Source organism: Chrysemys picta, chromosome 13 (assembly GCF_011386835.1).
Source record: "Chrysemys picta bellii isolate R12L10 chromosome 13, ASM1138683v2, whole genome shotgun sequence".
NCBI lineage: Eukaryota > Metazoa > Chordata > Testudines > Emydidae > Chrysemys > Chrysemys picta.
The window spans coordinates 15,198,027-15,210,965 of record NC_088803.1 but is presented as its reverse complement, the minus strand read 5'-3'; the positions used below and the strand labels follow the sequence as shown (position 1 = coordinate 15,210,965).

At 44.7% G+C, this 12,939-nt stretch overlaps 2 protein-coding genes across 2 annotated transcripts in view; one reads left to right on the top strand and one right to left on the bottom strand.

Moving 5' to 3' along the window:
- Nucleotides 1–11,137, bottom strand: part of LOC135975152 (olfactory receptor 4E2-like) — a 30,301-nt gene extending 19,164 nt beyond the window's left edge. Inside the window, exons 1-2 of the mRNA XM_065565201.1 lie at nucleotides 11,115–11,137; nucleotides 7,743–7,859 (exon numbers count right to left, since the gene is read on the bottom strand). Coding sequence (XP_065421273.1) covers nucleotides 7,743–7,859; nucleotides 11,115–11,137 — 140 coding nt within the window. The remainder of the gene's footprint in view (nucleotides 1–7,742; nucleotides 7,860–11,114) is intronic.
- LOC101934195 (olfactory receptor 11L1-like) lies at nucleotides 1,240–2,178 on the top strand. The gene has a single exon (XM_024110915.3). It carries the CDS (start codon nucleotides 1,240–1,242, stop codon nucleotides 2,176–2,178), a length of 939 nt encoding a protein of 312 aa, XP_023966683.2.
- Nucleotides 11,138–12,939: the final 1,802 nt, after the last annotated feature.

Genomic DNA, 12,939 nt, shown 5'->3' with positions numbered 1-12,939 from the left:
GCTGAACTCTGATCAACAGTGGGTGGATGCTAGCTACTCTCTTTGCTATGTGATTTAGGACATGGGAATAGGTGGTTTGGAGTCCAACCACAATTCTAAATCTGATTAATTTTGGAGGAACTGCTGATTTTTGGATTATGTCCTCATTTGTTGCTCAAAGGGAATCAAGTAAGTTACCAGGACAATCTGTTCTATACTCGGGTCCGAGCAGTTTTCAACCATGAGCATTTTAAAATATGGTTATGGTTATGGAAAAGGTTATGCAAAAAAAAACCTTATTGAACAGATATGTCCATATTCAGAATTGTATATGCTGACTATACTTACTATTATTCTGATTAGATAGATAGATATTCAATGCCAAAACAACTAACTATGAGAGGAGAGGAAATCTATTGTTTTATACATCAGCTGTACAATTACAAACCTTTGTTACTTCAGACACTGCCTGAGCAGAGAAATTCCATCATAACTCTCAGATGCTAGAATGAGATTTGCAGAGCATTTGTGACTGTGAGTGTATGTTTGTGCCAATGTGGAATTGTGAGGGTGTATGTGTGTGCGTGCATGTTTATATGTGTGAATGTCATTGTGAGGATGTTTTCTTTCCTTTATGTGTGTGTGAGAGAGTGTGCATATATGAGTGAGATTTTTTGTGATTTTGTATATATTACTGTGAGATGTGTGAGGTGTATTTATATGTGTTGTGTTGTTTCTTAGGCATTTACCTGTGTGCATGAAAGAGCAAGTGTGTTTGTTAATGCATGTGTCATGGAGTATTTGTGTGTGTGAACGTTTGAGTAACTGTGATTGTATGTGAGAGACTTTGTGTGAGAGCATTTGTGTGAATGTTTGTGTATAGGTATGTTTGGATTTCATTGTCTAAATATGAACTTTTCTATGATACCTGAAATATATATGTACCAAAAGAAATACATTAAATAATTGGATTTAATTACTACCCTGCAAAAAAAATTAGATGTTAAATGGATGGAGAGTTCTAAGAAAGAAAGAAAGAAAGAAAGAAAGAAAGAAAGAAAGAAAGAAAGAAAGAAAGAAAGAAAGAAAGAAAGAAAGTAGAAGCACTGTGGTGATTCTGATAGTTTTCCCTTAGGTTCCTTTAACTTAGGCTCCAGCTGTAATTGTTATTTATTATTATGTTGGTGTTGATGCTGGTTATAAGACTGATAATGATGATGATTCTACCATCTGCAGGCAAATTCTAGCTCTCCCAAGGAGATGACCAACAGCACCACAGTGGTGGAGTTCCGGCTGCTGGGGTTCCATAGCCTTCCTGGCTGGCAGACCCTACTCTTCATTGTGTTCTTGGTCATCTACATCCTAACCATCACAGGGAACACTGTCATCATCTTGGTAGTGAGGCTGGAACCCCGGCTCCACTCACCCATGTACTCCTTCCTCCAGAACCTCTCCTTTCTGGAGATCTTCTACACCAGCACCATCATGCCCAAGATGCTGTCCAACCTACTGGTAGAGAGGAAGGCCATCACATTTGCTGGATGCATGGCACAGCTCTATTGCTTTGTCTTCCTGGGGGCCACTGAGTGCTTCCTCCTGGCGGTGATGGCTTACGACAGGTACCTCGCCATATGTTACCCATTACACTACACAGTGGCTATGAGTGATGCGTCTTGTACCCGCCTGGCCATGGTCTCCTGGGTGACTGGCATCTTCACCGGGCTCTTACCCTGCTTGCTAATCTCCAGGCTCCCTTTCTGTGGCTCCAATCAGATTAAACACTTCTTCTGTGATATCCCTCCATTGCTCAAGCTCTCCTGCTCAGACACCTCCACTACTGAGGTCATCATATTCATTCTCTCCCTCCTGGTCCTCGTCAGCTGTCTGCTGCTGACCCTAGTGTCTTACCTCTTCATCATTCTCACCATCCTGAAGATCCCCTCCTCCTTTGGGAAGAGGAAGACCTTCTCCACCTGTGGCTCACACCTGGCCGTGGTGGCCATCTACTATGGCACCATGATCTCCATGTATGTCCGCCCTACCTCCAGCCTGCCCTCGGAGCTCAATAAGATTGTCTCTGTGTTCTACACCATCATCACCCCACTCCTGAACCCCATCATCTACAGCCTGAGGAATAAGGACTTCAGGGATGCTTTAAAGAAAGTAATCAGCAGGCAGTGCAGTCTGCACAGAGTGTAAATAAATATAAGAGGTTGGAGGCCGGATTCTGGCTTACGCTGAGGGGCCTTTATACCAAACTGGGTGTATAAAAGTGAGTGTAAATTACAATTACATCACTTTCATTTTCTTGTACACTTCCAGAATACTGTAAAAGGGCCTCAGTGATTATCTAGCTATCCTCTTACAAACCCCTCTATTGTTGAAAAATTGAATCTTTTTTGTATAAAGTTTACCCAAATAAATCCACACATTCCAAAATTACACAATCTGAACATTTGCTGTGGTGATTTACCTACTTGATTTTTGATTTTATATGCTGTCTCATTTTTCTTTTTATTGGTTTATTTCGTTATCATGCAGTCTGAGCACCTTGAAATGCTTCACCAATAAACCCTGCTTCTCTTATTTGTGATATTTTATTCTAAGTGTCAAGGAGTAACTGCTTGACACAGATACACTAATATTTCTAATTAGAATTTCTTTTTTTTGTCATAAATGAAACAAATAGGAAAATTCTATCATTAAAACCAAATTAGCCTAATTTAATAACACAATGGATTTTTTTTTCCTGTGGACACTTCTTATGAACCAAGATACACCAAATTTACTTCACATAAGACACCTAAGAGACACCGGTATCCACCTATGCTTGTACAGCCCACTTCACCATAGTATCCCAGCATCTCACTACCATTAATGTGTTTATCCTCTCACCACCCCCAGGCTGGTAGGGAAGAGATATTATCCCCATTTTATAGATGGGGAACTGAGTCACCAAGAGACAAGGGCCCAGAGTTTTAAAAGTATTTTGGTACCTAAATAAACAGATAGGAGCACAGTGGGATTTTTAAAAGCACCTAGACAGGTTGGGTGCCTAAATCCCATTGAAATCAGTTGGAGTTTGGCCCCTATATCACTTACAACCAGATTTGTAGAAGTATTCGGGCAACTAGTGGGAGTTTTCAAAAGCACCTATGATCAATTTTAATGAGAGTTAATCTCCTAGTCATGTCTGAAAATCCCAGTAGGTGCCTATCTGTTTCTTCAGGCACCTAATGTCTTTAAAATCAGGCTCTAAGTGACTGGGCCAGGTCACACAAAGAGTCTGTGACAGAGTAACGGATGGGACATGGACATCTTCAGTCCTAAGTTAAAACCCTAAACACTGAAGTGCATGGTTTTTCTGCCTGACACCAACAATTTAAGATTAGTGCAGGCCTGGGACTGAGCAGGTGACTTAATTTGAACTAATGAGTTGAGCAGGTGACTTACATTTCCATTTTAGTAAAAGAAGGCATTCCTAGAGATTGACATGTGTTGCTATATAGCAGTGACAGTGGCCATATGTCCTTTTCACACACAGTCCTTGCCAGTGTGTCTCAACCAGGCCATGTAGAAGCCACTAATTCTTAGAGTGCAGCAGGGTGGAATGTTGTTGGTGCTCAGCTGTCTCAACAGCTCAGTACTTCTGTCCTTGGAGCTCCGGTGATATTAGCACCAGCAGAGAGTGCAGCTTGTTAATTCAGTAGACCTTGAAGACTCTCATAGAGAAAGACCACAGGTACAGTTCGGTGACAAAGGCATTTGGCCAGGTTTATTGCCCAGAAGACGTAGCCCTAATGATTTGCACAATTTGCACAAATACATTGAAAAATGAGTGCTCTGTGCCAAGGAGCGGCTCAGTCATCAGTGGGAATCTCTGCTGTCCCCTCAGCCACACAAAGGGTTAAGGCAAGGTCCCCCAACATTTATAGACTGAGTCAAACAACTGGGATGCACATCTTACGTACCACTTTACATGTTTCATGACATCTGTTTGTTACCTTCCCTTGTTCCTTACATCTTGGACACAACATCTCTCTTCCTTGTTCTGTGAAACCATCTTATCTTATATTAGATTGGGGCATATCTGTACAAGCCTTCTGAAATGTATTTACATAAATATCTAATGCTTAATACTTCTTAGGAATGCCTATATTTTAGCAATGTGAGCAAGCAACTTTGCCAAGTTCATGTGCTGGACAGTGAAATTATAAGCATCTGCTTCAATGTGTGGCCTGAATTGGTTCCCAGCCTCTGGTTCAGACCTTAGATGCATATAGAGTGGAATATATATTGAGGACATATATATACACACATACAGAGAGCATGAACAGGTGGGAGTTTTCTTACCAACTCTGAGAGGCCAATTAAGTAAGAGAAAAAAATCTTATCAAACTGTCCGTACTGGGCTATCTTGATGATCACTTCGAAAGTTTTTTTCTCTTCCTTAATTGGCCTCTCAGAGTTGGTAAGACAACTCCCACCTGTTCATGCTCTCTGTATGTGTGTATATATATATCCTCAATATATATTCCACTCTATATGCATCCGAAGAAGTGGGCTGTAGTCCACGAAAGCTTATGCTCTAATAAATTTGTTAGTCTCTAAGGTGCCACAAGTACTCCTATTCTTCTTACTGCTATCTTAAAGAGTTTTCTATTGTTGAAAGCAGTGAAGCACAAAACATTTGTTTTAAAGTCATGGCCAGGAAATGCTGCTGTTGGCGTTGCTGGAGCATGTACAACTAGGAGTGTGAACCAAAGACTGTGAATCAGAGTAGACCTGGTCTTGGCAGAACAGTAACATACCAGGTATTGGCTAACCAAGTGAGCACATTCCTGATAGTAAAAGAACATCCAGAGCTCTCAAATAGCTATGGATTCAATTTCCAAGCTCCCCGGGCACGCATCCCCCTCTGGAGTATAAATCCAAAATTATGCCATCTTGCACTGCAAAGGGATTTGTACAATGTAAGCTCATAAATAGTTTGCCTCTCCCTCAATGTGGAGAGGACAATGCACACTTGTGTTAACCAAGCTGAGATTTTCCCCAAACACTTCAGTCAAAGGCACACTGGCTTAGATTAAAGCATAAAACAAGTTTATTAGCTACAAAAAGATTGACTTTAAGTGATTATAAGGGATAGCAAACAGATCAAAGCAGATTACCTAGTAAATAAACAAAACCACAAACTAAGTTTAAGATACTAGAAAGATTGCATATGAACTAGTAATTTCTCACCCTGAATGATGATACACGCAGTCTTGCAGGTTGTCAAGGCACAAGCTGCACGTGCTTTGCAGCTTGGGCTCCCCACCCCCATACCAAGTCCTTTTCTTCCAGAGCTTCTCTCAGGTGCTGAGTTGTGGGGAAGAACAACAGAGGAGGTCAATCCCTGCCTTATATAGCTTTAGCATTTGGTGGGAACCCTTTGTTCCAGAAACAGTTCCCAGCCCAGTTTGTGGAAAAATACAGGTACCCAGCATGCAATCCAGAGTATTGTGGTCTGGTCACATGCCCTTGCAGAGTCACAGCAGCCATTACTTACAGGCTTCCTGAAATGTCCACAGGGAGGCTAAGCTATTGCACAGCCCAGTGTCTTTGTCGATGAGCCATTACCACTGTCTGGCTTCTTCATTGTTGTCTTCAGAATGTCCTGTTCATGTGGAACAGGTAGTGCAAGGGGTGGCACACAGCAATGAAATGATAATAAGCCATGACTACCAAGAACAATCACTCTGTGGTCCCCATGGCCACATAACAGTAGAGCTGCATCATAGAATATCACAGTTGGAAGGGACCTCGGGAGGTCATGTAGCCCAACCCCCTGCTCAAAGCAGGACCAATCCCCAATTAAATCATCCCAGCCAGGGATTTCTCAAGCCGGACCATAAAAACCTCTAAGAATGGAGATTCCACCACCTCCCTAGGTAACCCATTCCAGTGCTTCATCACCCTCCTAGCGAAATAGTGTTTCCTAATATCCAACCTAGATCTCCCGCACTGCAACTTGAGACCATTGCTCCATGTTCTGTTATCTGCCACCACTGAGAACAGTCTAGCTCCATTCTCTTTGGAAACCCCCTTCAGTTAGTTGAAGGCTGCCATCTAATCCCCCCTCACTCTTCTCTTCTGCATATTAAATAAGCCCAGTTCCCTCAGCTTCCCCTGATAAGTCATGTGCCCCAGCCCCCTAATCATTCCCAGTGTCCTCTGATGGACTCTCTCCAATTTGTTCACATCCTTTCTGTACTGGAGAGGCCCAAAACTGGGATTCAATACTCCAGATATAGCCAAACCAATGTAGAATAGAGGAAAATAATCACTTCTCTCGATCTGCTGGCAATTATCCTACTAATACAGCCCAATATGCCATTAGCCTTCTTGGCAACAAGGGCACACTGTTGACTCATATACACCTTCTTGTCCACTGTAATCCCAAGGTCCTTTTCTGCAGAACTGCTGCTTAGCCAGTCGGTCCTCAGCCTGTAGCAGTACATGGGATTCTTCCATTCTAACTGCAGGATTCTGCATTTGTCTTTGTTGAACCTCCTCAGATTTCTTTTGGCCCAATCCTCCAATTTGTATAGGTCCCTCTGGATGCTATCCCTAACCTCCAGCGTATCTACCTCTCCCCCCGCTTAGTATCATCCACAAACTTGCTGACTATGCAATCCATCCCAACATCAAGATAATTAATGAAGATGTTGAACAAAACTGGCGCCAGAACAGACCCCTGGGGCACTTCGCTTGATACTGGCTGCCAACTAGACATAGACCCATTTATCACTACCCATTGAGGCCGACATTCTAGCCAGCTTTCTATCCACCTCATAGTCCATTCATCCAATCCATACTTCTTTTTAACTTGCTGGCAAGAATACTGTGGGAGACCGTATCAAAAGCTTTCTAAAGTCAAGATTTATCATGTCCACTACTTTCCCCATATCCACAGAACCAGTTATCTCATCATAGAAGGCAATCAGGTTGGTCAGGCATTACTTGCCCTTGGTGAATCCATGTTGACTGTTCCTGATCACCTTCCTCTCCTCCAAGTGCTTCAAAATGGTTTCCTTGAGGACCTGGTCCATGATTTTTCCTGGGACTGAGGTGAGGCTGACTGGTCCGTAGTTTCCCAGATTCTCCTTCTTTCCTTTTTTAAAGATGGGCACTATATTTGCTTTTTCCCAATTGTCCAGGACCTCCCCTGATCACCACAAGTTTTCAAAGATAATGGCCAATGGCTCTGCAATCACATCAGTCAACTCCCTCAGCTCCCTTGGATGCATTAGCTCTGGACACATGGATTTGTGCACATCCAGCTTTTCTAAATAGTCCTTAACCTGTTCTTTCACCACTGAGAGCTGCTCACCTCCTCCCCATACTGTGTTGTCCAGTGCAACATTTTGAGAGCTGACCTTGTCTGTGAAGACCGAGGCAAAAAAAGCATTGAGTACTTCAGCTTTTTCCACATCATCTGTCACTCTGTTACCTTCCCCATTCAGTAAGAGTCGCACACTATCCCTGACCTTCTTGTTGCTAACATACCTATACAAATCCTTCTTGTTACCCTTCACATCCCTTGCTAGCTGCAACTGCAGTTGTTCTTTAACCTTCCTGATTACACCCCTGCATGCTCGAGCAATATTTTGTACTCCTTCCTAGCCATCTGTCCAAGTTTCAACTTCTTGTAAGCTTCCTTTTTGTGTTTAAGCTCACCAAAGAGTTCTCTATTAAGCCAATCAGGTTGGATGAAGCACCCAGCGTGGGAAATGGTCTTCTCCTCCTCCAACAAATCTGCCAGCATCTTAGGCACTGGCACTGAGGTGTAGCAAATCACAAAGAAGAAGTGACTCAGGAAGAAGTACATAGGGTGTCATAACTATAAAGGGAAGGGTAACAGCTTTCCTGTGTACAGTACTATAAAATCCCTCCTGGCCAGAGACTCCAAAATCCTTTTCCCTGGAAAGGGTTAAGAAGCTCAGGTAACCTGGCTGGCATCTGACCCAAAGGACCAATAAGGGGACAAGATACTTTCAAATCTTGAGGGGGGGGGGAGGCTTTTGTTTGTGTTCTTTGTTTGTGAGTGCATTCGCTCTCGGGACTGAGAGGGACCAGACATCAATCCAGGTTCTCCACATCTTTCTAAACAAGTCTCTCCTATTTCAAACTTGTAAGTAAATAGCCAGGCAAGGTGTGTTAGTTTTCCTTTGTTTTCTCAACTTGTAAATGTACCTTTTACTAGAGTGTTTATCTTTGTTTGCTGTACTTTGAACTTAAGACTACAGGGGAGTCCTCTGAGCTCTTTAAGTTTGATTAATTTCCATACTGATTTTACAGAGATGATTTTTACATTTTTCTTTAATTAAAAGCCTTCTTTTTAGGAACCTGATTGATTTTTCCTTGTTTTTAGATCCAAGGGGGTTGGATCTGTATTCACCAGGAGTTGGTGAAAGGAAGGAGGGGGAATGGTTAATTCCTCCTTGTTTTAAGATCCAAGGGGTTTGGATCTGTATTCACCAGGGAATTGGTGAAAGGTTTCTCAAGGCTTCCCAGGGAGGGAATCCAATTGGGAAATGGTGGCAGCTGACCAGAGCTAAGCTGGTAGTTAAGCTTAGAAGTTTTCATGCATGCCCCTACATTTGTACCCTAAAGTTCAAAGTGGGGATACAGCCTTGACATGGTGGCAGAGTGGTGGGATCATTTTAAACCCAAAAACCAGTAAGATTTTTTTCCTTCTAGCTGCTTGAAAAGCAGAGCTGGAGATAGATGCATATCTTATCTCTCCTTGCCTAAAGGCAGAGGTGTTAAGTTTTTTTAACAAGGTCCTTTGTTAAGAGAAGTGTTCAAATGAGCAAACAAAGGACAGGGTAAAAGGAATTTACAAGCTGAAATGTTTTTATTCTTTTTACATCCTCCGGAGTAGCTAGTTAGAAAGTCTCTGTTAATTCAGCAGCAGCCAGAGCTGAGAGCTTCCCAGTTTTAGTCAACTGCAGAGGGGGTGACCCAGCACAAGAAAACAGGAAATGACTACCAAAGAAGTAGCTAAAAAACAGAACTGGCCAAACTAGACGCAGAAGAAAATGAAAGAAAACATCAGACTGCTTCAATTAACAAAACTCGAGACAGAGCAGAGAGCAAGAGAAGAGAAAGCCAAAAAGGAGGCCCATGAAAGAGAGATGGAGCTGGAAAAAGCCAAAGAGGAGGCTCACAAGAGAACTATGGAGCTGAAAGATAAAGAGATGGAGGAGAGAGAAAAAGAAAGGAAGCATGAACTGTAAGTTGCAAAGGCTAAGCAGGATGCACCAGCCAATCCTAACAACCCCTCTCCAGGTACCACTTCCCATCCCAGAAAATTCCCCACCTATAAGGCAGGCGATGATACTGAGGCCTTCTTAGAAAATTTTGAAAGGGCCTGCCTTGGATACAGCATCATTCCAGACCAGTACATGGTAGAGCTGAGGTCGCAGCTCAGTGGACCCTTAGCAGAGGTGGCGGCTGAAATGCCTAAGGAACACATGAACAGTTATGAACTTTTTAAAAACAAGGCCAGAATCAGAATGGGGCTAACACCTGAGCATGCCCGTCGGCGGTTCAGAGCCCAAAAGTGGAAACCTGATGTGTCATTTACCTGACATGCCTACCACATTGGGAAAAATTGGGATGCCTGGATATCAGGAGCAAATGTTAAATCTACGGAAGAGTTGCCGTTCCTAATGCAAATGGAGCAGTTTTTAGAGGGTGTTCCTGAGGAAATAGAAAGGTACATCCTAGATAGGAAGCCCAAAACTGTTACTGAGGCGTGGGAGATTGGAGCCAAATGGGTGGAGGTGGCAGAAAAGAAAAAAACTAGTAGCAGTTGGAGCGAATATCAGAAGGGGCAAGCCGAAACAAAACCTTACCACCAGGGACAACCCAAGGCCCCACCCACATCCCAAGGGAAACCCCAGACGCCTTCTCACCCCACCACACCAGTCTCCACCAACCAACATCGCCCGGTGATACCTTAGCAGGGCGATGTTTTAAATGTAATGAACTGGGACATATAAAGGCTCACTGCCCCAAGAACCCCAACCGATTACAGTTCATTACACCCCAATCACACCAAAGATCCCCAGACCCAGATGCCTCTCTCATACCCTCGGAGCGAAGGGAAACCTTGAGAGTGGGTGGAAAGAAGGTTATTGCTTGGAGGGACACTGGGGCACAAGTGTCAACTATCCACCAATCCCTAGTGGACCCCAAACTCATCAACCCGGAGGCTCCAGTGACAATTCAACCCTTCGTGTCACAGTCTGTAACCTTGCCTACAGCAACGTTGCATGTCCAGTACAAGGGCTGGTCAGGAATATGGACTTTTGCAGTCTATGACAATTATCCCATTCCCATGCTGCTGGGGGAAGATTTGGCCAACCATGTAAAGCTAGCCAGGAGGGTGGGAATAGTCACCCGCAGCCAGGCTAAGAAAGCTTTCACGCCCATCCCTGTTCGTGAGCCGTCCCCCAGGGCCCCGTCTGTGTTACCAGAGACCCAAACAACGGTGGTGGAACCGGATCCCCTGCCAACGACTGCAACAGCCGTAGTGGATCCAATCCCAGAGACCCAGCCAAAGCCAGTCCCAGAACCGGAACTGGCACCGCAACCAGCACCAGAACCATTGCCAGCACTGAGTCCAGCGCTTGCAAACCCGTCTACAGCTCCAATGCCAGAGGGCACCAGCGAGCCTGACCTGGCAGAAGCAGCAGATAACCCTACCCAAGAGGCTCAGCCAGAGCCTGAGATACCACATAGTGCACCAGCGGACAGCGGTTCACAGTTAATGGAAACAACCCCAGCACCTGCATCCCTTCCCGAGGGACCAAGCCCCAGTCCACAGTCCAAGGAGGAACTGATGTCTACAGCATCAAGGGAACAGTTCCAGGCCGAGCAGGAAGCAGATGACAGCCTTCAGAAAGCTTGGGCGGCGGCGCGGAGCACCCCACCACCTCTCAGCTCTTCTAACCGATCCCGGTTTGTTGTAGAACAAGGACTTTTATACAAGGAGACTCTTTCTGGTGGGCACCAGGAAGACTGGCATCCTCAAAGACAGTTGGTAGTTCCCACTAAGTATCGGGTAAAGCTCTTGAGCTTACCTCATGATCATCCCATAGGCCATTCTGGGGTGAACAGAACCAAAGACCGGTTGGGGAAGTCCTTTCACTGGGAGGGAATGGGCAAGGACATTGCTAATTATGTCCGGTCTTGTGAGGTGTGCCAACGAGTGGGAAAGCCCCAAGACCAGGTTAAAGCCCCTCTCCAGCTACTACCCATAATTGAGGTCCCATTTCAGCGAGTAGCTGTGGATATTCTGGGTCCTTTCCCAAAGAAGACACCCAGAGGAAAGCAGTACGTACTGACTTTCATGGATTTTGCTACCCGATGGCCGGAAGCAGTACCCTTAAGCAACACCAGGGCTAAAAGTGTGTGCCAGGCATTAACAGACATTTTTGCCAGGGTAGGTTGGCCCTCCGACATCCTTACAGATTCGGGAACTAATTTCCTGGCAGGGACCATGGAAAACCTGTGGGAAGCTCATGGGGTGAATCACTTGGTTGCCACCACTTACCACCATGAAACCAGTGGCCTGGTGGAGAGGTTTAATGGAACTTTGGGGGCTATGATATGTAAATTCATAAATGAACACTCCAATGATTGGGATCTAGTGTTGCAGCAGTTGCTTTTTGCCTACAGGGCTGTACCACATCCCAGTTTAGGGTTTTCACCATTTGAACTTGTGTATGGCCGCGAGGTTAAGGTGCCATTACAGTTGGTGAAGCAGCAATGGGAGGGGTTTGCACCTTCTCCAGGAATTAATATTCTAGACTTTGTAAGCAACCTACAAAGCACCCTTCAACACTCTTTAGCCCTTGCTAAAGAAAACCTAAAGAATGCTCAGGAACAGCAAAAGGCCTGGTATGATAAACATTCCAGAGAACGGTCCTTCAAAGTAGGAGACCAAGTCATGGTCTTAAAGGTGATCCAGGCCCATAAAATGGAAGCGTCATGGGAAGGACCATTCACGGTCCAGGAGCGCCTAGGAGCTGTTAACTATCTCATAGCCTCCCCCACCTCCAACATAAAGCCTAAGGTATACCATGTTAATTCTCTTAAGCCCTTTTATTCCAGAGAATTAAATGTTTGCCAGTTTACAGCCCAGGAAACAGATGACGCGGAGTGGCCTGAAGGTGTCTACTACGAAGGAAAAAAGGATGGTGGCGTGGAAGAGGTGAACCTCTCCATGAACCTTGGATGTCTGCAGCGACAGCAGATCAAGGAGCTGTGCACAAGATTTGCACCAATTTTCTCAGCCACTCCAGGTCGGACCGAACGGGCATACCACTCCATTGACACAGGTAATGCTCACCCAATTAGAACCCCACCCTACCGGGAGTCACCTCGTGACAAAACTGCTATACAAAGGGAGATCCAGGACATGCTACAGATGGGTATAATCTGCCCCTCTAATAGTGCATGGGCATCTCCAGTGGTTCTAGTTCCCAAACCAGATGGGGAAATACGCTTTTGCGTGTACTACCGTAAGCTAAATGCTGTAACTCGTCCTGACAACTATCCAATGCCACGCACACATGAGCTATTGGAGAAATTGGGAAATGCCCAATTCATCTCTACTTTAGACTTAACCAAGGGGTACTGGCAAGTACCACTAGATGAACCCGCAAAGGAAAGGTCAGCCTTCGTCACCCAGGCAGGGGTGTATGAATTCAATGTATTCCCTTTCGGGTTGCGAAATGCACCCGCCACCTTCCAAAGACTTGTAGATGGTCTCCTAGCGGGATTGGGAGAATCTGCAGTTGCCTACCTCGATGATGTGGCCATTTTTTCTGAGTCATGGGCAGAGCACCTGGAGCACCTGGAAAAAGTCTTCGAGCGCATCAGGCAGGCAGGACTAACTGTTAA